The 21,459-nt window shown below is 43.6% G+C and overlaps 1 protein-coding gene across 11 annotated transcripts; it reads left to right on the plus strand.

Moving 5' to 3' along the window:
* Positions 1-5,703: 5,703 nt before the first annotated feature.
* On the plus strand, positions 5,704-21,249 carry ZNF23 (zinc finger protein 23). 11 transcript variants are annotated; one of them, XM_045076274.1, is made up of 6 exons: positions 5,704-6,212; positions 10,878-10,947; positions 11,525-11,658; positions 13,994-14,120; positions 14,716-14,829; positions 18,986-21,249. In XM_045076274.1, the coding sequence occupies exons 3-6, from the start codon at positions 11,557-11,559 to the stop codon at positions 20,773-20,775; spliced, it is 2,133 nt and encodes a 710-aa protein (XP_044932209.1). In that variant the 5' UTR covers positions 5,704-6,212; positions 10,878-10,947; positions 11,525-11,556; the 3' UTR covers positions 20,776-21,249. The 11 variants fall into 11 exon arrangements, with proteins under 11 accessions (XP_044932209.1, XP_044932211.1, XP_044932212.1 ...); XM_045076276.1 differs by having other exon boundaries at positions 18,989-21,249; XM_045076277.1 differs by having other exon boundaries at positions 14,716-14,763.
* Positions 21,250-21,459: the final 210 nt, after the last annotated feature.

The following is a 21,459-nucleotide window of genomic DNA, read 5'->3' on the forward strand; positions in this document are numbered from 1 at the left end:
TGCTATTCTTTTTCAAACTGGTTTGCTTACTCTAGATTCTTTGCCTTTTCATATAAATTTTAAATCAGTCTTATTTATATCTTCAAAAATCTGCTGGAATTTTAGTATGAACTGCATTAAACCTGTATATCAATTTGGGGAACACATGACATCTTTCTTATGCTGAATCTTCCAATCCATGAACCTGGTATTTATTCCCAATAGTTTAGATCTGATTTGATTTCTTTCATCAGCACTTTGTGGCTTTCACCATGCACATCCTTTACATGTTTTGTTAGTGTTCGTTTATTTTTAGTTTTCTTTTCTCTGTGTGTTTCTTTCTGGATATTTTTTAGTGCTGTGACTTCCAGTTCACTACATTTTTAAAGTTTTTTTTTCAACATCTACTCTTAATTCTGTCCAGTGTATTTTTTATTGTACATTACAGTTTTCATCTCTGGAAGTTTGATTTAGGTCATTTCTATAATTTCCATGTCTCTACTTAATTTTTGATTCTGTGGGATGCAGTTATAATAACTTTTAAATGCCATTGTCTCCAAATTCTGTAGTGACTATTTCATTAGTTTGCTAGGATTCATATTTAACTTAATTTCTTAGGTTATGAGTTCCTAGTTCAAGTAGTTAGTATTAATTTTAAACTATGATCTCAGTAATACAGGCTGTGATTATAATTTCTTAGGTGACATCCCCACTATCACTCCAAAACTGAGGCAAGGACTAAAACCTCTTTTGTTATCTCTCTTTTTTTTTTTTTTAAAGATTTTATTTATTTATTTTTATTTACAGAGAGAGAGAGAGAGTGAGATCACAAGTAGGCAGAGAGGCAGGCAGAGAGAGAGGGGGAAGCAGGCTCCTCACTGAGCAAAGAGCCCGATGTGGGGCTCGATCCCAGGACCCTGAGATCACGACCCGAGCCGAAGGCAGAGGTCCAACCCACTGAGCCACCCAGGTGCCCTGTTATCTCTTTTTATTAGTGGGAAGTTTTTACTTTTTTCCTAGTTATTCTTGCATGGGTCCAGACATTTGGGTAGATGTAGGTGTGTGAGAAGCCCCAGTTCCTACTCCTTGTCTCATGTGGCCTCCTGAATATTTTAATACAGCCTCTGCAGATATCAAGATCTTTAAATCTCCACTGTTACCAGTCATGTTGGCCAAATCAGCCAGGGCAGCTAACCTATGGTTAGTTTCCTGTTCAGTTTTGGTACCTGGGTATATTTTCCTGTGAGCTAAGTATAAAATGATGTTATAAATGATATCTTATTCTAAGTTTCTAGATACTAGTTTATATCATTCATTATATTGCCTTAAATGGAATCCTACCTAGTGATATTTTTTGCCTCAAAATCATTGCTATATTAATATAGTTAATGCCGTTATTCCTTTAGCTTAACACTTGTCTAGTATATCCACTCTTTAACATTCAATCCTTTTGCGTTTTTATGTTTTAGTAGTATCTTATAAATATATAACATTTTTTCCATAGGTGAACCTTAAAATCATTTCACAAGTTCCAAAACAAATCCTGTTGTGTTTTTACTTGGGTAGGGCAATTTCTCCCACTTTATTCTTTTTTTTCCCCCCAAATTATTTGAAATTGGACTCATAGATTAAATCAAGATGAATGCCATTTCTTTGAAAATTTACCTGCACCTTTCCATATACAAGTTTCTTTTTTTTAATTATTTATTTATTTGTCAGAGAGAGAGCAAGCATAGGCAGACAGAATGGCAGGCAGAGGCAGAGGGAGAAGCAGGCTCCCTGCCAAGCAAGGAGCCCAATGTGGGACTCGATCCCAGGACGCTGGGATCATGACCTGAGCCGAAGACAGCTGCTTAATCAACTGAGCCACCCAGGTGTCCCTCCATATACAAGTTTTTATTGGTGGTGGTGGTTATGGTTTAGCTCTTGAATATTTACGTTTTTCTTCATCTATGTCTTAAACATTTATTATTAAATTTATTCTTAATTTTTTGTTTGCTTTGTTGCTTTTGTGAATATGACCTCTCCCTACCCTATTTCTCCACATAATAGATTGAGTGATTTCTTAATTTAATTCACAACATCATTAAGTAAAGGAATAATATAATAATATATTATATAATTAATAATATTGAGACATTCTTGAATTCTTGGAATGAACCCCAAACAGACTTTTGTTGTTTTCCCATAATTTTCAAAATAAGTAGGCAGAACATCCTTTACTATGTTATCTTAAAACTGGAAACACCAGAAACAGATGCTTTAACTGGGGGAAGATCTGTCATTTTCTCCTGGTGGGCAGGGAGGAAGGGTTTTGGGAAGGCTCTGGGACTGTAAGGACAGAGGGTACTTAGAGCTGAGCAGGAAGACTCTTGGCTGCAGGCCCAGCATAGAGATGGATTTACAGAACAGTAAAATATGAGAACCAGCCTAAATTTTTAAGTGTGTTTTGATTTTAAGTATGTGCATATCATGTTTCCATCATTCCTCATTCCTAGAGGTATTCTATAAGGCTATGGTGCTGGGTACTGATTTGAAGAACCCAAATCCGTGTGGTTAATTAAGCATGATGAAAGCTTATTTCTCACTCATGTATATCACCTGAAGGTAAGTAGTCCAGGACTGGTACAGCAGCCCAGTGGTAGCTCCTAGCAGCTCTGCCATCCCCAGGGACAACATCCTCATTCGCATGGTTTGCACCCTTGTCAGATGCTTACCCCCTTGTCAGCATTCCATCTAACTGAAAGGGATATTGGGCCAGGAATGGCACGTTCCTTTTCTTTAAGGGCATAGCATCACCTTTTTTTATAGTCTGTTTGCCAGAAGTTGGTCACCCAGTCACACTTTAATTTAAAGAGGGTCATATGTGTCAGTAGACATGAAAACAACATTAAGGGTGCCTCCATGGTTCAGTTGATTAAGTGTCTGCCTTTGGCTCAGATAATGGTCCCAGGGTCCTGGGATTGAGCCCTGAGTCGGGCTCCTTGCTCAGTGGGAACCTGCTTCTCCCTCTCTTGCTCCCTCTCTCAAATAAATAAAATCTTAAAAAGAAAATTTAAAGAGGGCCAGAACATGTTATTTTTCTGGACTGTCTTTGGCTTGCTAGAAATTATGTTAATATATAAAGGAAGAACAGAGATTGACAAGTGGTCTCTGCTTCTGCAGGCCTTTTGTAACTTGGCATGTGCCTGTGCTAGTACTCTGAAGAGCAGGAGCTTCAGGTTCTTTAGGAGGCCTTCTTATCTGTAAATTTAGTGGCTGGTTTATGATCCAGCATTTGGGCCCAGCATTTCTATGACACTGTGATCTCCTAATTTCTTCCTACTTCTTTAGACAAGCTCTCAGTCCTAGTAAAGTTCTGCTAAACGAAAAAAAAAAAAAAAAAAAAAAAAACAAACCCACCCTTATTTCCAAGAGCAATATAATCCCCAGTTATCACTCTGCCAAATCTTGGGACCGTTTTCCTATCTGAACAAGAGAAGCTGTGTAAAATGCTCATTTTAGGAAATAGCAATGATCAGGGACAAGGCAAAACAGAGAAGGGCTCCTGACTGTTCAGTGTCATGATTCTAGGCACAAGAACATCCTACCTCCAGGGGCCCAGAAATAAAGAAGGGTCCTACTCTGGTGTTGGGGTTGGAGCCTTTGGATAATGTCAACAGGAGGTATTTGTTACATGCCTCCTTTGTGCCAGGCCTAAACATAATGATGCTAAACAAGATGGATACAGTCCCTGCTTTGTGGAGTGAGCAAAGACAGTTAAACTGAGAAATACAGAGTGCTATGATGGCATGTAACTTGGGGTCTGCCTTATTCTGGATGGTCAGAAAAAACTCACTTTCCAAGGGAAATGGGATTTGAGCCTAGATTTCAAGTAACAATCAAGGTGGAGGGTGGGAATGGGAAGGGCATTCTAGGTTTAGAGACCAGTATTCAGGAAGTGGGACAAGTTGAGAGAGGAGGAGGAATGGGAGAGCTAGGAGGCTGGGAGAGTGAAGTCGGACTGACTGCCAACCACATTCCAGTGCTGTAGCATCTCAGGGATCAGAGCTAGAAGAAAGGCCCGCACTATCAAGGTTGGGAGGGAACTTAAGGATGCTCTAATCCAGTGGCTTTTAGTGCCATTCCCCTTCCCCCTTGGCTCATTTTGAAATTTTATGGGAGTATTTTTGTATCAATGTTTGGTGGTGTTAGATGGGAATCAGGAGTGCCATGAATCCTGAAAGGCAAAGAAGGGTTCCACCTACTTGGAAAAGTTTTCACAGACGTTTTGGTCTTTGTGGATGTTCATGTAGGGAAAAACTGTTTACAAATGACCAGAATCTAGAACCTGTTTTTCAGCTAAATGAATTTTTACACAGTTTTAACATACGTTGATTTTCCGGGAATATAACTACTGTATAATCAAAAGAAGATTATACTGTTTCACTTAAACCTTACCAAGAAGCATTCACCATTTTGGATCACAGTTTGCGATTTTTTGAAACACCAGTAAAAGACAGCCCTGTGGCTTTGGCGTTCAGGCACATTCAACATGAAAATGCAAGTATCTGACCTTTAGGTCTATAGCCGTCATGACCAGACATTTACATATTGAAATGTGTATTTTTACAAATCATTTTCCTTTTATATCTCCTCTATGAAAGCATAGTATTATGGGGTTTTTTTGGTAGTTGCAAGTATTTATTTAAATTCTAGTTAGTGTATTATGTAGTACTAGTTTCAGGAGTAGAATTTAGTGATTCATCACTTATATACAACACCCAGTGCTCATCACAAGTGCCCTCCTTAATACCCATCATCCATCCAGCCCATCCCCCACCCACCTCCCTTCAGGAACCTTCAACCTATTTTCTGTTCTTAAGAATATGCCTTATGGGGGCGCCTGGGTGGCTCAGTGGATTAAGCCGCTGCCTTCGGCTCGGGTCATGATCTTGGGGTCCTGGGATTGAGCCCCGCATCGGGCTCTCTGCTCAGCGGGGAGCCTGCTTCCCCCTCTGTCCCTGCCTGCCTCTCTGCCTAGTTGTGATCTCGCTCTCTGTCAAATAACATAAATAAAATCTTAAAAAAAAAAAAAAAAGAATATGCTTTATGGTTTGCTGTTTTATCCCCAATGTTCATCTGCTTCTTAAATCCCACATATGAGACATATGGTATTTGTCTTTCTCTGACCGACTTATTTCACGTAGCATAATACTCTCTAGCTCCAACCACATTGTTTCAAACGGCCAAGGTTTCAGTTTTCATGGTTGAGTAATGTTCCATTCATCTATCTACCTATCTCACAACTTCTTTAAACATTCATCAGTTTTTAAAACGTGGGTTGTTTATATTACCAAAGATCTTCTAAGTCGTGATCTGTGAGTTTCATGACAGGAGACTAAAGCGGTCACTAGAAAACAGTTGTTACAAAAAGGCAGCCTTAGGTGTGACAGCCTGTGATAGATGCACAGGCCCAGCCCAGAACTCCCCAATCCGGTTGCACCTGCAGCTTTACTAAAATACAGATACCTGGCGCCACCTCCAGGGGTGAATCCAGCTCTCCCCTCTCCCCAGCCCACCTCAAGAAATAATGGCCCTTCGGCAAGAGAGGGGCGCGGGGCCCAGCAGCTCCTGTTACTGAGACTCAGTTGCAGGGGCGGGGCCGGAGCACCACCAAGAGGGAGCAACGCTGCTCCTAGAGAGGCTCGGCCGCGGCGTGGTGACGCACTTCCGACTGCGCCGTGGTAACTTCCGCGGCACGGGTGAGTGTCGGGCTGCGGTCGGCGGGGGCGGTACCCTGGCCGGTAGCTGTGGGTTGGGTAGGGATGCCCCTCCGGCTCTTGGAGGAGTGGGTAGGGCGATGGTCCGCGGTCCTCCTGCGTCCGTCCTAGATTCCCGCTTTGGACTTGGTGACCGAATTGGAAGGCGCGGCGGGGATTACTGCCACAGCACTCTGTTCCGGGAAGATGCCACTGACCTTTCGGGAAGATGTGTCGGAGCAGCCCCGGGGTGGAATATTTGCAGGGGTGAAGCAGGTTATGATATCGCGAGTCTTGACTTGTTGAAGTCGTACAGGGGCTGTTACCTATATGCGTTTCAAGTATGGACTGTATGCCCCCTGACTCCTAACATTGGGTCGTGAATCAGGGTTCCGTGAGCACAGAAAAAGCAGAGCCCCTCCGGGTCATCGGGGAGTAGAAGCAGTCCGGCTTTTCGAGAGCATCGTCTTCTGGAGCTGGCAGTTCCAAAAGGTAATTTGGCCTTGTCTCGGGCTGTTGGGATGACAATGACTTGGGCATGATTTCTACGTTGTAATCACTTATTTGCTCAGTTGTAGAATACACATGAAATACACATCATAAGGGGCGCCTGGGTGGCTCAGTGGTTTGGGCTGCTGCCTTCGGCTCGGGTCATGATCTCAGGGTCCTGGGATCGAGCCCCGCATCGGGCTCTCTGCTCCGCAGGAAGCCTGCTTCTCTCTCTCTCTCTGCCTGCCTCTCTGCCTACTTGTGATCTCTGTCTGTCAAATAAATAAATAAAATCTTTAAAAAAAAGAAATACACATCATAAGATAGATCCAGAGTGACTCATTCATACCGCAATGAAAGTTATACGAAAATTATACTACGCTAAAATTATGAAATAGTAATTAAAACATGAATACAAAAAAGAAAACCTCTGTAATGTGGCTAGTCGTATATTCAGAGGAAAATTTACGTTCTTACAGGTTTTCATTGCCAAATAGGAAAGAATGAAATAATCGTGCATCCTCAAAAAGCATTTGGGCAGAGGTTTTTTAACCTTATAATACCTAGTTCCTACTTAAAACACTGCTTTCCGAGGTTATTTAGTTCTTTGCTTTCCCACCACTTCAGTGTGGTTATGTAATTCAGTTGTAGTATAATTCGACTCATTTGATGTTTGTATTCCTTTTTGATTTGTCACCCCATCCCATCCTGGTTGGTTTATTTAATATATGTTTATTTATTTATTTATTTGGATATGTGAAACGTTACTATGGTTATGAAAGTCAGAAGAAGGGGCACCTGGGTGGCTCAGTGGGTTAAGCCTCTGCCTTCGGCTCAGGTTGTGATCCCAGGGTGCTGGGATCGAGCCCCGGGTTGGGCTCTCTGCTCAGCAGGGAGCCTGCTTCCCCTTCTCTCTCTGCCTGCCTCTCTGCCTACTTGTGATCTCTGTCTGTCAAATAAATAAATAAAATCTTTAAAAAAGAAAAGAAAAGAAAGTCAGAAGAGAAAGGCAAACTCAGAAGCATCACTCTCCCTCTCATCTCTGCTACCCGATTTCCTTTCATCCTCTTTTCCATCCCAGGCTCCTTTCATTTCCTGTCCAGATCTGAAGCAATGATTCTCCTTAGTTTCTTATTTATCCTTCTATTTCTTTTTTGTACAGGTGACCAGATACACACATGTTTTTTTTATACTCCTGTTTTTTGTACACAAGAGGTAGCACACTGCCTTTTGCACTTTGCTTGTTTCATTTAACAATATATTCTGGAAATCACTCCTTATTATAGAACTAAGTATGTTTTTTTAAATGTTACTCATGCATACTGAACACTTCATCTAGCATGACGTTTAAGAAGCATAGTAGTAGCAGGGCACCTGAGTGACTCAGTTATTAAGCATCTGCCTTTAGCTCAGGTCATGATCCCAGGATCCTGCGATTGAGCCCCTCATTGGGCTTCCTGCTCGGAGGGAAGCCTGCTTCTTCCTCTCCCACTCCCCCTGCCTCTGTTCCCTTTCTTGCTGTATCTCTCTCTGTCAAATAAATAAATAAAATCTTTTTAAAAAAAGAAAAAAGAGGAAGCATAGTAGTAAAATGTGTACCCATGAGCACACCGTCCCTCTAAGGAGAACATTTCCAGTACTGCTTCTCAGCACAGCTCCCAGCTTCCCAACCCTCTAGAGGTAACAACTATCTTGAATTTTGTGTTAGTCATAGTCTTACCTATTTATAAAAATAATTTTATTTCATAAAATATGTCTGTAAACAATATGTTTAATTTTTGAGCTTTATGCAAATGGCCTTGTAGTGTATATAGTCATCTGGGACTTGTATGACTCAATATTATGTTCCTGAAATCATCCCTGTTGTGGCATATAATGTGAGCCATTCATCTTTGCTGCTGGATAATATGCCTTTTTAAAGATGAGGACAGTTTATTTATGTATTCTAAATGGATATGTGGGTTATTTACAGTGTTTGGTATTCAGATACTCACAATGAATAATTTTGTACATGTTTTCTACATAATGAGGGTTTCTCTAAGGCATAAATTTTTTTTTTTTTAAAGATTTTATTTATTTGACAGACAGAGATCACAAGTAGGCAGAGAGGCAGGCAGAGGCAGAGAGAGAGAGAGAGGGAAGCAGGCCTCCTGCAGAGCAGAGAGCCCGATGCGGGGCTCGATCCCAGGACCCTGAGATCATGACCCGAGCCAAAGGCAGCAGCCCAAACCACTGAGCCACCCAGGCGCCCCTCTAAGGCATAAATTTTAAAATGTAAGCACGAGTATTGAATTTTATCAAATGCCTTTGGCATCTGTTGGGATGGAGTGTTTTTATCTTTCTTTGATTTATTCATGTGGAGAAGTATACTAATCTGTAATATTAGGCTTTACTCACATTTGTGGGATGGTCCCTTTTAGTCATGGTACGTCACTGTAATGAAATACTGGAGTGTAATCCTTTATATTGGGGATTTTTCTGTCAGTATTCATAAATGAGACTGATTTGTGGTTTTTGTATCAGTGTTGTGCTGGCATCATAAAAAGGACCAGGAAACTTATTTTGCTGTTCTCTCCTACAGTTTCAGTAGTGTTAGAATTACTCATTTCTTAAAGACTTGAAAAGATTTGTCCATGATACATACAGGCTCAGTGTTTTGTGAGAGTTTGCTCTTTACTGGCTCAGTTTAATTAGGTAGAAGTAATCATGGATTCCAGAGAAATGTCTACATAATAAAACTAGTAGAGTTGATTTATTAGATCCAAATAGAATTACATGTTCTTCTATCATAGAATAAGTTTTCTTTGTAAGTACTTACACTTCAGCCAACAGAAAAAGACCTCAAAATCTGTAAAGCAGAAGTAAATAGATCAGGTTATTTAAACACTGTACAGTAAAGCCAGAAATTATGAACAGAGAAGAAATTAGCAACAAACTATCCTAACATTCTGTAGTCGGAGACAAAACACAGTTGCTGACAGGCTATAAAATGTAATTAACATAATTAAAACATGAAATATTTTTTAAAAACCTCTGGCATGTGGCCAGTAGTGTATTCAAAGGAAAATTTATGTGTTTACAGATTTTAATTGCTAAATAGGAAAGAATGAAAGTAAATGAATAAATCATGCAACCTCAAGAAGGTAGAAAAAAGGATGCCTGGGTGACTCAGTCGATTCGGTGTCTGCCTTCAGCTTGGGTCATGGTCCGGGAATCCCGAGATTGAGCCCCCGCCTCAGGATCGCTGCTAAGTGGAGAGCCTACTTCTCCCTCTAGCTGCTGCTCTCCCTGTTTGTGCTCTTTCTCTTTCTCACTCTCGCTCTATCTCAAATAGATAAAATCTTTAAAAAAAAAAATGGTAAACAAAAGCCTGTAGTCCAGCTTCCGCCAAAAGCAGAACACAGGTTAGAAACTTGTGTGCAGGCAGTTTACTCGGGAACATTTTCCCCAGGGCAGAGTGGAAGACAAGGGGAGCAAAACAAGAGGGAGAGCCAGAGCAAGGGCACGTGGTCAGGCTGGCCTGTCGACAGGCTACTGGTGCTCAGTTTTGTAGGATCAGTGAGGAGCCTTGGAATCTCATGTAGGAGACTGAAGGGGAAAGTATTTATCCACTGACTCTGTCCCCTGGTGGTCATGGGTATTCTCATAGGCATTAACTTCTGCCTTTCAGGACCTAGCAGGTGTCCGTGGGTATCTGCAGATGCCCCCCACAGGACACCAGAGAAGCCCCAGGCAGGAATCAGCCATATGTGGTATAGATCCTTGAGGATGCATTGGTGGGTTACACCCGCACAAAGCTGGTCAAAGTCTCTGGCACTGGACTGAGACGAGACGATTTAGAGGGGAACAGAAGGTGTATCTCTTATAGAGCTAAGGAAACAAAGAAAGCAGAACTTAATGAGCTAAAAGGAAATAGAAAAGAGTGGTGTTCTAAAGAAATAGAAAAAATTGTTCTTTAAAAATAAAACAGCATTCAGGTACACAAACCATTGTTCAAGTTAACTTTATTCGTTTGCTCAGGCCACCATACAGAATACCATAGACTGCATGGTTCAAACAACAGAAATTTATTTTTCACAGTTCTAGAGGCTGAAAGCCCAAGTTAAAGGTGCCAGACAATTTGGCTCTTGGTGAGGACTCTCCTTGGGTTGCAGGTGGCTGTCTTCTCACTGGGTCTGCACGTGTAGAAAAGGACCTCTGGTGTTCTTCCTCCTTTTTATCAGGACACCAGCCCTATCAGAGTAGGGCTCAGACTTACGGCTTTGGTTAACCTTATTACCTCCTTACAGGTTCTATATCCAAATATAGTCACATTGGGGGATAGGACTTCAACGTATGAATCTTGGAGGGGACACCTTCCACCCGTAACATTAACAATGGGGAAGGGGTCTAGAGAACACATGTATCCGTGTATTCAAAAGTGGGAAAAGCAAAGTAGCTCCAGATATGGAAGAAATGGAAAGAATCATGAACCAGTGTTTTTCACAACTCTGCACTGAAGTTGAAATCCTGGAAGACATGAATGATATTTTAGGAAAACACGTATTTTCAAGACTAACTTTGGCAGCAGTAAAAATCCGAAAATAAGCAGTCCACATGTTTTGAATACAGTGAACAAGGGGTGCTGGGTCCTGGGACCCTAGATGATACAGTGACCCCCTCTCACAGGGAGCTGAGGCTCTGGCTGCTTCACTATCAGAGGCTGGAGAACATGAGGAGGCGGCCTGGGACCTCAAAGGTAAGCCTGGGCCATGCGGGAGGCTGGCTTCTCAAGGTCTCTACGGAGGTAGTGGGGCTCTTGAGGACACTCAGCTGTGTGAGGGAGCAGGCGGATTTTGGGGGATGGGGGGAGTGGGCAGCTGTCTCCTTCAGCTCCCAGGGGCCTGGCTCAGGTCTTTGTGCGGGGGCCGCAGCCCTTCCCTCGTGGCTTTTCTTGCAGCGTAATCAAGGGTGTTGCTTGTTTAGAGGGAAGCAAGTAAGTCCAAGATCTTGGTAATGTTCTGGTAAGCTGAATTGTTGCTATGTGGGTCTTTGTTTTATTATCCTTTAGGCTCTGAATACACTTTGTGTCTGCCCTGGTGTGATATGTGTCAGAATAGTGAAATCCGGGGGTTCCTGACGGCATCAGTATCATGGCTGGGGCGGGGGGGCGCTGGGCACTGAGCCAGTGAACGGATCACCCCCTCCTTCATGTGGCAGCGCCTGCTGCACTCCTGTCTGGACAGTGGCTGCCTGTCCAGGGCAGGCCCTGTGAGGGGCTGTGTGGTTCCTTCTGGGACGGGGTTCACCTCACACTTCTCTCTGTCTTTCCTCAGCTCCAGCCCTGCTCTGAGAGGGAAAGCACGTGATGGCCGCCATGCCCTTGACCGCCCGGCCCCAGGTGAGCTGTGGCTCCTTCAGCTCTTCCTCCAAACAGTTTCAAACTGAAGAAAACCGGGAAGGGAAGCTGGTGAGCTTTGTGGTGGAGGCTGGAGGGGCCGTCCTCGCTTCCGCCTGGCCCTTGTGAGAAGAGCGGAGATGCGAAGGGACTGAAGCAGCGGGAGAGCAGCCCCGAAGGCAGGAGTGAAGTGCTCTGCGCACCGAGGTGCTTTGCTCCTCCGGTGACAAGGAAGCATGGGAGCCGCCCGCGGAGGGTGCTCCATTCATGGGTGTGCGTGGAGGGGGTAGCAGAGGATGAGGCTGCCCAGGGCCGGGCCGTAGGCAAAGAGGAGTGGTGGGGCTGGGTCATCATGAAGGCTGGCTTGGTGGGGGCAGGGAGACAGAAGAGTGGGGTCCAGAGAGGGGGAAAGAAAGTCCTGTGGGACACGATGTCTCACTGTGTCCCGGAGAGGCCTTCAGGGCTTGGGGGCAGGAGCTCCAGCTTAGGTCTCTGATGAGAGCTCTGGACCCTCCCCCGGCTCAGAGAAATGCAAACCACATTCTCCATACAGTTTCAGGGACTTCATGGACGCCCTGAAGCGCATCCATGGGCGTCCATGGACTACAGGTTGCCAATAACGGTAGTCTCAGGAACTCCAGTAACCTTGTTTGAGGCCTGCTCTCCTGCGGACACCACACTCAGCGCTCGGGTGGATCGCTTAGTCCTGACACCCGCCCCCTGCACTAGGGGCTGGGTCGTGCTCTTTCTGCCTCAGAAGACACGAGGGCAACGGGGAGTAGAGTGCCTTGCCCAAGGTCATACAGCCAGTGTTTGATTTTTTTTTTTTTTAAGATTTTTATGTATTTATTTGAGAGAGAATGGGAGAGAGAGAGAGCACGAGAAGGGGAGGGCCAGACGGAGAAGCAGACTCCCCACAGAGCAGGGAGCCCAATACGGGACTTGATCCCGGGACTCCAGGATCATGACCTGAGCCGAAGGCAGTTGCTTAACCAACTGAGCTACCAGGCGCGCACTCCCCTCCCCCGGGTTTGATTCTTCACTGCTCGTCCTTATGATACGTGTGTGACCCGTGAAGTTAACACGGTCAGAGTTGCGATGGCTTTGTAGGGAATAATTTTTAGGGGTGATTTGAAAAGAAGCTGACCACTTCAGTAAGAATCCCAGTGGTCCAGGTTGATGTGGGCTTCGCCAGGGAAAGTAGTTAAAGAAAAAGAATCCAGTTCAAGTGATGCTTAACATGAACACCGAGGATGCTGAGAGTCAGAGGACTGGGTGGGGGGGTAGGTAAGGGAGAGGGAGGGGTCAGGAACAGTCCCCAGGGTTCTGGCTGAGGTTTCTTGCACACAGGGTGGGGGATGTTGGGGTTCAGGAAGAGGCGCCAACTTCCTAGGGTGAAGGGTGGTGGTGGCGGCAGTGAAGGCATTTAATATTGTTCAGAGAAGTTCCATGACCCATCCAAGGTCATAGACGAGTGACTTGCACACTCACGCAGAGGTTGGACTAGAATTGCTGATGGCTGAGGTCAGTAGAAGGAAGCAAGACAGATCCTAGAAGAGAGGAATTGAGGGCATATCCCTGCAGTGTGTCTCCAAGGTTGTTGGGAAGGAGAGAGAGAGAGAAAGTGACCAGAGGCTACAGCTCCCCAGAAGGGAGGCATCAGCCCTGATGGCGGAGCCTGTTTTGGGCACATGGAGTAGTGATGCAGAGAGGAGCAGCTAGCCACCCGGAAGGCTGATCGCCCCTGTTTCCCGAACCTTCTCGGAGAAACAGTGAATTCTTGGGTAAAGTTGAAAAGGATGAGAGGCTTGAATGGGAGAGGGTAACAGAAAATGTTGGATTTTCAGCAAGTTGCCTCTGGGAGCAGAGTGGGCCGCGGCCCCCTCCTTAGCCAGTCAGGACAGCGCTGAGCAGCTGGTGTGCTCAGGCAGCTGCACTGCCTTTTGTAGCAGCAGCAGTGACAGCCGGGCGCTGGGCCAGTAGAGGCCATAGTTCTTCTTCGGGGGTGGATGGAGGTTATCAGGGGAGGGGAGCAGGATGGAGAAGCGGAGATTTCAAGTGGGAACGCTGGTGGGTTGGTCCTGAGCTGCATCTGCCTCTGAGGATGGGGCCTAATGGAAACAGTGGAGTTGCTCTGGGGACTCGATTATGGAAATTTTCTTCCTGTCATCTCAACGTAGGGTATCGTTTATAAATGTGAAATATGGCATGAGGTTCCCTGCCATGAGAGAAGTCAGATACTGTCCATCATGTATTTTCCAGGTGCTGTTACTCAAACCTGCCCCCTTTTCATTAATTCTGTGCTCTTCGCAAGCTCCCTCCCCAAGCCCTTATACTGCCCTCTGCCCCTCACTTAGGGCCTGAGCCATGGAATTGGCCCTAGGGCAGCAGGAACCTGTTGTTTCAGAAGTCGGTGACCTTCGAGGACGTGGCTGTGTACTTCACCCAGACGGAATGGGATGGCCTGTCCCCCGCACAGAGGGCCCTGTACAGGGATGTGATGCTGGAGAATTATGGGAATGTGGCCTCCCTGGGTAAGGCCTCTCTCCCCCTGGGACCCAGACTCTGCCAGTTGGGGTTTCCTGGCTTATTGCCCCCTAACAGGTTGCAGGTGGGGTCTCTGGTAATCCTTTACTGAGTGGGAACCCCAGGGGCTGAGATTCCTAATCCCCCTTGAGTCAGGGGCTGCTGGGAAGGGTGAACCTCAAGCCTTTTTTGGGCCCATACAGGACTTTGCCAGGACTGGTGTGCTCTCTCTATCCACCTTCTAGAAGTTGTGGTTTGGATACAGTGTGGAAAAAAGAAACTTACTGTTTCACACAGCATTATCTTTGGGTTCACCCTCACCCAACCTGTGTATTTTGAGGCCTTCTGGGCCCAAGTCTGGGCCGTTCTCAGCTCCTCCCACACCGTGTCAGGCAACCCCCCCCCGTGCACATATGCCTTGCAGGCCTCCCATCTTCCCAGTTGTCCCCCCGAACCCTCGCTTTCCCATAGTTTTTAGGCATGGGATCCCCTAGCATACTTTATTTTGCCACCCCATTGCCAAGACAGTCTGAGGAGATGCTTAAGAACTCATCTGTGGGACATTAATTCACCTGTGTCTTCCATTTCTTTCCCCCTAAACAGGATTTTCGCTTCTCAAACCTGCTGTGATCTCACAACTGGAGGGAGCAGGTGAGCTGGGGCGCCCATCTCCACTGGTGGCTGGAACAGAAATAGGCCTCCAGGGCCTCTGGACTGGTAAGGGACATACAGGTTGCCTAATATGGGGGAAAGTTTACGTCTTTTAAGAAGGAGGTCAGCTTAAGCAGCATATAAGCCTGCCACATGTATGAGCCAGCTGTACAGAGTAAAATTTAAATAAATGAGGATTCATAGAGATAGGTACAGTTGGACCTCTTTTTCTAGTTTGTTGTTTCTTTCTGATTCCAAGAACAGATCTTTTTTCAGATGTCTCGTTCTGATTCTTCCCAGTCCTAATTTTGGAATTCTACCTTTCTCAGATGAAATTAATGGATGCTGTGTTTAGGTCCTTGCTACTTCTCAGCGTTGTACACTTACTGTGATGGGTGGAGAATCAACAGTCTTTTCATATAGGAAGACAGAATAGCCTAGTGGCTAAAAGTACAGTCTTTGGAGTAGACTTCCCTGAGGTACCATCCTAACTGCTCTTCCTAGTTATATGACTTCCTACTTGTGACTTTAAGCAGGTCCATTATTTGAGTTCTATAAGGTTCAGTGTTTTTAATCCCTGAAAGTAGAGTAATAAAATGAGAAAATAGTGCTGGTCTTCCGGGTTGAGGATTACACAAGATAATACATATTAAGTGCATAACTTGTAGTGTGGGCTCAGTGAAGTATTAGTTTTTATTAGGCTTTTTTTGTTGTTGTTGTTTGTTTTTTTGGAGGAGACAGCTGTATAGTAAGCTGTGGGAAATAAGGTGGAAAGGAGAAAGTGTTCTCAATTCAGTGCTTCTCAAATGATACACAAATGAATCCCTTGGGTGTCTTGCAAATATGCATATTGTCATTGAGTAAGTCTGTCATAGGGTCAAGGTTCTGCATTTCTGTTAATTCTCAGATTCTGCCAATGTTTCTGGTTCCTAGACCATAGTTGAAGTAGCATGCTACTCTTTGGCTTAAGCAGAGTTGTTGCGAAATGATTTCCCATTTCCCACTTGTATGTGAGTGTCTTCTTTGCTTGGGGTCTAGATTTTAGTGAATCCTCCTTTTTAAAAGACAGTTTCAGGGCATCTGGTTGGTTCAGTTGGTTAAGTGGCTGCCTTCGGCTCAGGTCATGTTCTCAGCAGGGAACCTGCTTCTCCCCCTGCTGTGTTCTCTATCTCTCTGTCAAATAAATAAAATATTTTTCAATAAATAAAATAAATAAAATAAAAAGATAGCTCCAGTGGATTTTTGTTCCTTGTGACCATTCAGCCAGATAATCCCTGACCAAGGAAGACATGTTTTGCAAAATGAGGAGTTTAAAGCAGATCTCATATAGAAGGGAAAAGAAATGATGTTGTGGAGCTCCTCAAAGGAGTCTGGATTTCATTCTGTAGTTAACAGAAAATCCCAAAGTCTGAAGTTTTCAAATAACCATCATGATCTATGCTGAGAATGGAAACATTAATTAGTGTGTGAAGGTTAATTGGAACAAGGAATCAAATGGCTTTTGGGCAGACAGAAGGGGAAGGTAGGTACAGGGCCCAAGGCCCATGTCAGCAGAGTGGACTCTCTTCTAAAAAAAAAAGAAAAAAAAAAAAAAAAGTCCTATCCGGTGACTTCTGTTTAAATCTCATTTGCTGGAACTGTCTTATGGCCTCCCTACTGCAAGAGTGTGGAAAATACAGTTTTTAGCTGTAGTTTTTATTGCTACCTCAAAAAAAAATTGGAAAACATATTAGTAAGGAAGAAAGGGAGAATGGAATTGGTTAAGCAACTGATAGCCTCTGTCACACCGTAGGATTTGGTAAATAGAAGGTCACTAGTATAGAAAAATTGTGATCCACATAAGAAGTAAAAATTTTAATAAATGTGAAAAATCTTCACCCTCTTAAGAAACCAATGAAATACAAATTAAAATAGAGATGTTCCACCTAACACACTTGCCATAGGTAGGCTGGGTCCAAGGACCCCAGGGTGAGGAGGCTCCTGTAGGACCAGCCAAGAGGGTCCTGGGCTTTGAGCCGGAAAGAAATCAAGTGCAAGCCAGGAGGAAGTGAGCAGAGTTTATTGAATAGCATAAGTGATAGCATATAGCACATGGAGTGTTTGGGAGACGCAAAGGAAAGGAGAGTGAGTGTCTTCTTTGCTTGGGGTCTAGGGTTTTTACTGAGGATTGGGGTGGGTCCAGTATACATGTCCTCTTCAGACACCCAGGAGCTGGGCAGAACAAAGACAAGTGCCTAGGTGTCCTCCATAAAGCACTTATTACCTGGAGCTAGGTGATTTTGGCATCAAGAGTTCTAGAATCAGTGGTCTAGAAAACGTATGTGACGACCCTGCTTGTCATTAGATGTTATCACCTGTGCTGGAAGACTCCAAAAAATCATTAACTCCTTGACCCTTGTAAGAAGGACATACATCATTTGTATTGTAAGGCATGTACAAGGCAGGGGTACGGGTCCTAGCAAGAACAGAAGCAGGAAAATAAGCAAAAAGCAGTTTTTCATGGAGTTCCTTCAGTTTCCCTAGTTCATACAGAGAACAGTTACATTGATGGAGAGAAGACACCAACGTGGAGTAGACTTTTGGAGGTGAATGTGAATCTGTAGTCTTTCTAGAAACGACTTTAGCAGTACATATCAAGAGCCTTTTAAAGTCTGACCTTGATAGTCTGGATATTCTCTTCTAGACTATCTTAATAAAGTAATCAGAGATACAGACAAAGATGTACATGCACAAAAGTTCATCATAATTTTATATAATAAAATGTTGGAAATAACATTCCCAACAGACATTCAGTATAGAGACATTCAGTATAAAGAGAACTGGTTAAATTAAGATACCTCTACAGGATGGAATGCTATTTAAAAAATATTTTTATAGGGGAGCCTGGGTGGCTTAGTGGGTTAAAGCCTCTGCTTTTGGCTTGGGTCATGATCCCAGAATCCTGGGATCAAGCCCTGCATCGGGCTCTCTGCTCAGCAGGCAGCCTGCTTCCCCTTCTCTCTCTCCGCCTGCCTCTCTAACTACTTGTGATCTCTTGTCTGTCAAATGAATAAATAAAATCTTAAAGAAAATTTTTTTTTACAAACTGAAGATACTGGAAAATTGTCATTATTAGTGTTAAGGAAGAAAAATATTTTCAATTTTGAATAAAAACATTTTTAGAAAAATGATTGGAAGGAAAAATCTTTGGGGAAGGAGATAACATCAGAAAAGTAGGTGTAGTTGTTAGATGGTTATATTTCACGTACCTTGAATTTTCTTCTTTGCACGTTTCTGATATTAGGGATGAATACTATTTTTATAATTAGGAAAAGACCAACAGTGTTTTGAAAATGATTGCTAGGGAAATCCACGTCACTTGGGTCTCTTGAGGGTGATTAGAATGAAATCCTGGGGCAGGGGGCTTATGACATGTGTTGAGGAGAGATGGGAGATGAAAAATAGGCAGCATTTTGAGGTCAGTTTAGAGAAGTTTGGGAACAAAGACATCCCTAGCTCTATTGGGACTGTAGGGATTCCAAAAAGAATGTTAGGAACAGGAGCTCCTGGGTGGCTCAGTCTCCCTGCCTTCAGCTCAGGTCATGATCTTGGGGTCCTGGAATTGAGCCCCGTGTCAGGCTCTCTGCTCAGTGGGAAGCCAGCTTCTCCCTCTCCCTCTGCCTCTCCCCCTGCTTATGTGCTTTCTCTGTCAAATGAATGGATAAAATCTTTATGTTACTGGTTATTTGTGTAGAGGTTGGTAATCTTTTGAAATTGTTCATGTTCAAACCTGTACAGGAAGTGTGTAAAGCACACTGGAGAACAAAGTCTCCCAGACTTCCTGTACTAATTTGCTCAGTTTCTTGTGTATTCTTCCAGGAGTTTTCTAGGCATGCCCATACAAATATATAAGTATATATCGGCCCATTTTATTTTTCCTTCATACAAATGGAATCTGCCTTACATCCATTTGTCAGCTTGTTTTGCCATTTAATAGTGTATCTTGGACATCTTTTCACATCAGCACATATGGATTTGTTTCTTCCTTCCTCCCCTCCCCCCCCCTTTTATAAACCAGCTACATATTACTCTACCTTGTGGATGAACCTTAGATTCTTTGACCTAGTTTGGTGATTTTCAAGAGACCCTTGATTAACTAAGATTCTTTATTCCTTTTACCATAGTTCTTTTCTCTCACATGGTTCTTACATGATATTTTATGTTTTCTGGGTTTTTTTAATAGTAGATATTGATATCCAGACTGACGATAATTTGACAAAGGAAGTGTATGAAGAAAAACACAATACATCATTTGAACTTCAGAGGCACTTTTCCCAGGGGATGGACTTTTCAGAAGCCTGTATTCTAAAGAAACAGCAGGAAGTCCATTTAGTAGGAAGCATGAAGAAAGAAAATAACATCATAGACGGGACAGCGAAAGACGACACAAGCCCTGTGAAGGAGTGTTTGTTTAGTCAGAGTCCAAACTTGGGTCAGTGTCATGCCGTTAGTTCTGGAGAGCAGCCTTCTGAATGTATAGGATTGGAGAGAGCCTTCAGCTTTGACACAAAACTTATTCAGCATGAAATAATCAATTCTGGGGAAAGACCTTTTAAATGTGAAGAATTAGTGGAAACCTTCAGGTGTAACTCTGAGCATCAAGATGGCCACACTGGGGAGAAGCCCTATCGGTGTAAAGAGTGTGGCAAAGCCTTTAGCATTAATGCAAAATTAATTTGGCATCAGAGACTTCATAGTGGGGAGAAACCCTTCAAATGTGTGGAGTGTGGGAAAAGCTTCAATTACAGTTCCCATTATATCACACATCAGACAATCCACAGCGGGGAGAAGCCCTATCAGTGCAAGGTATGTGGGAAAGCCTTCAGCGTGAATGGGAGTCTAAGTCGGCATCAGAGAATCCATACAGGAGAGAAGCCCTATCGGTGCAAAGAGTGTGGGAGTGGCTTTACCTGTAGCTCTGCATACATCACACACCAGAGGGTCCACACTGGAGAGAAGCCCTATGAGTGCAAAGACTGTGGAAAAGCTTTCAACGTGAATGCAAAATTAATTCAACATCAGAGGATCCACACTGGAGAGAAACCTTACGAGTGTAATGAGTGTGGGAAAGGCTTCAGGTGCAGCTCCCAGCTGCGGCAGCATCAGAGCGTCCACACTGGGGAGAAGCCCTATCAGTGTAAGGAGTGTGCAAAAGCCTTCAGTAATAATGCAAAACTCATTCAGCATCAAAGAATCCACACAGGCGAGAAGCCCTATGAGTGTACTGAATGTGGAAAAGCCTTTAGTGTCAAAGGGAAGTTAATCCAGCACCAGAGAATTCACACAGGTGAGAAACCCTATGGGTGTAACGAATGTGGGAAAGCCTTCAGGTGTAACTCCCAGCTGCGGCAGCATCTGAGAATCCACACCGGGGAAAAGCCCTATGAGTGCAGGGAGTGTGGAAAGGCCTTCAGCGTTAATGCAAAACTAATGCAGCATCAGAGGATTCATACTGGGGAGAAACCCTTTGAGTGTAACGAGTGTGGGAAATGCTTTACTTCTAAGAGAAACCTGCTCGATCATCACCGAATCCATACTGGAGAAAAGCCTTATCAGTGTAAGGAATGTGGGAAAGCCTTCAGTATCAATGCCAAACTAACGAGGCATCAGAGAATACACACTGGGGAGAAACCTTTCAAATGTATGGAATGTGAAAAAGCATTTAGCTGTAGTTCTGACTATATTGTACATCAGAGGATCCATACTGGAGAGAAGCCCTTTCAGTGTAAGGAGTGTGGAAAGGCCTTCCACGTTAATGCCCATTTAATTCGGCATCAGAGAAGCCACACTGGGGAGAAACCGTTCAGATGTGTGGAGTGTGGCAAAGGGTTCAGCTATAGTTCTGACTGTATTATACATCAGACTGTCCATACTTGGAAGAAACCCTACGTGTGTAACGTGTGTGGGAAAGCCTTCAGGTTTAGCTTCCAACTTGCTCAGCATCAGAGTGTCCATAGTGAAGGAAAATCCTAATGAGAAGGATGTGGAAAACTCTCAAAGTTATGGATCAAGTATCATCAGATTCACTGTGGTGGAAAACCTTGAGGGAAATGAATATGGCATCTTCCCAAGGAAACACATCTTTCCCCTCTTACTTTTAAAATCAGGAATGATGACTGGTTAAAAAGTAACAACCAAAAATATATAGCTTGTCTTACACCGACAACCAATTAGAAAATATGAAAAGATCCCATTCCCAACATCAAGAAAAGTGGCTCTCCTAGGAATAAACTAGGGTGTTACACAGGATTTATATGGAGAAATAAATCTCCACTGAGGGCCACAAAAAGGAAAAATAAATGGGGAGAGAGGGAAACCTTGTTCTTGGATAGGAAGACTCATGAAGGTCCTCCCTCTACCTAAATTTACTTCCCTTTTATTTTGGACACCAAGCATGTATCCCTTTTGTAAAGAGGATAAACAATAAAGATTTCCTTAGAAAGAAAAGATGAGTAAATTCTTTATGTTCATGAAAGGGAGAAAACCTTTCCTAAGCATCATATGAAAGCTAGAAACCAACCGTAAGGGAAAATAGCAATACGCTGGTTTTTCAAAATTAAATATTTATTTTCTAGATAATCCCAAATAAAGTTAAAAGATAAAGTACAAAAAGTAGAAATACCTTTGTGCAATTTATAAGTCTTTAATATGTAAAGA

This window comes from Mustela putorius, unplaced genomic scaffold, assembly GCF_011764305.1.
Source record: "Mustela putorius furo isolate JIRA1106 unplaced genomic scaffold, ASM1176430v1.1 tig00000174_pilon_pilon_pilon, whole genome shotgun sequence".
NCBI lineage: Eukaryota > Metazoa > Chordata > Mammalia > Carnivora > Mustelidae > Mustela > Mustela putorius.

What these genes read in the sequence shown, in the direction of transcription:
- ZNF23 (XM_045076274.1), top strand. Translation starts at nt 11,557, where the DNA reads ATGGCCGCCATGCCCTTGACCGCCCGGCCCCAGGTGAGCTGTGGCTCC. An exon ending in AAAACCGGGAAGGGAAGCTG is followed by an intron (nt 11,659 to 13,993) that starts GTGAGCTTTGTG and finishes CTGTTGTTTCAG; the next exon opens with AAGTCGGTGACCTTCGAGGA. An exon ending in CCTCCAGGGCCTCTGGACTG is followed by an intron (nt 14,830 to 18,985) that starts GTAAGGGACATA and finishes TTTTTTTAATAG; the next exon opens with TAGATATTGATATCCAGACT.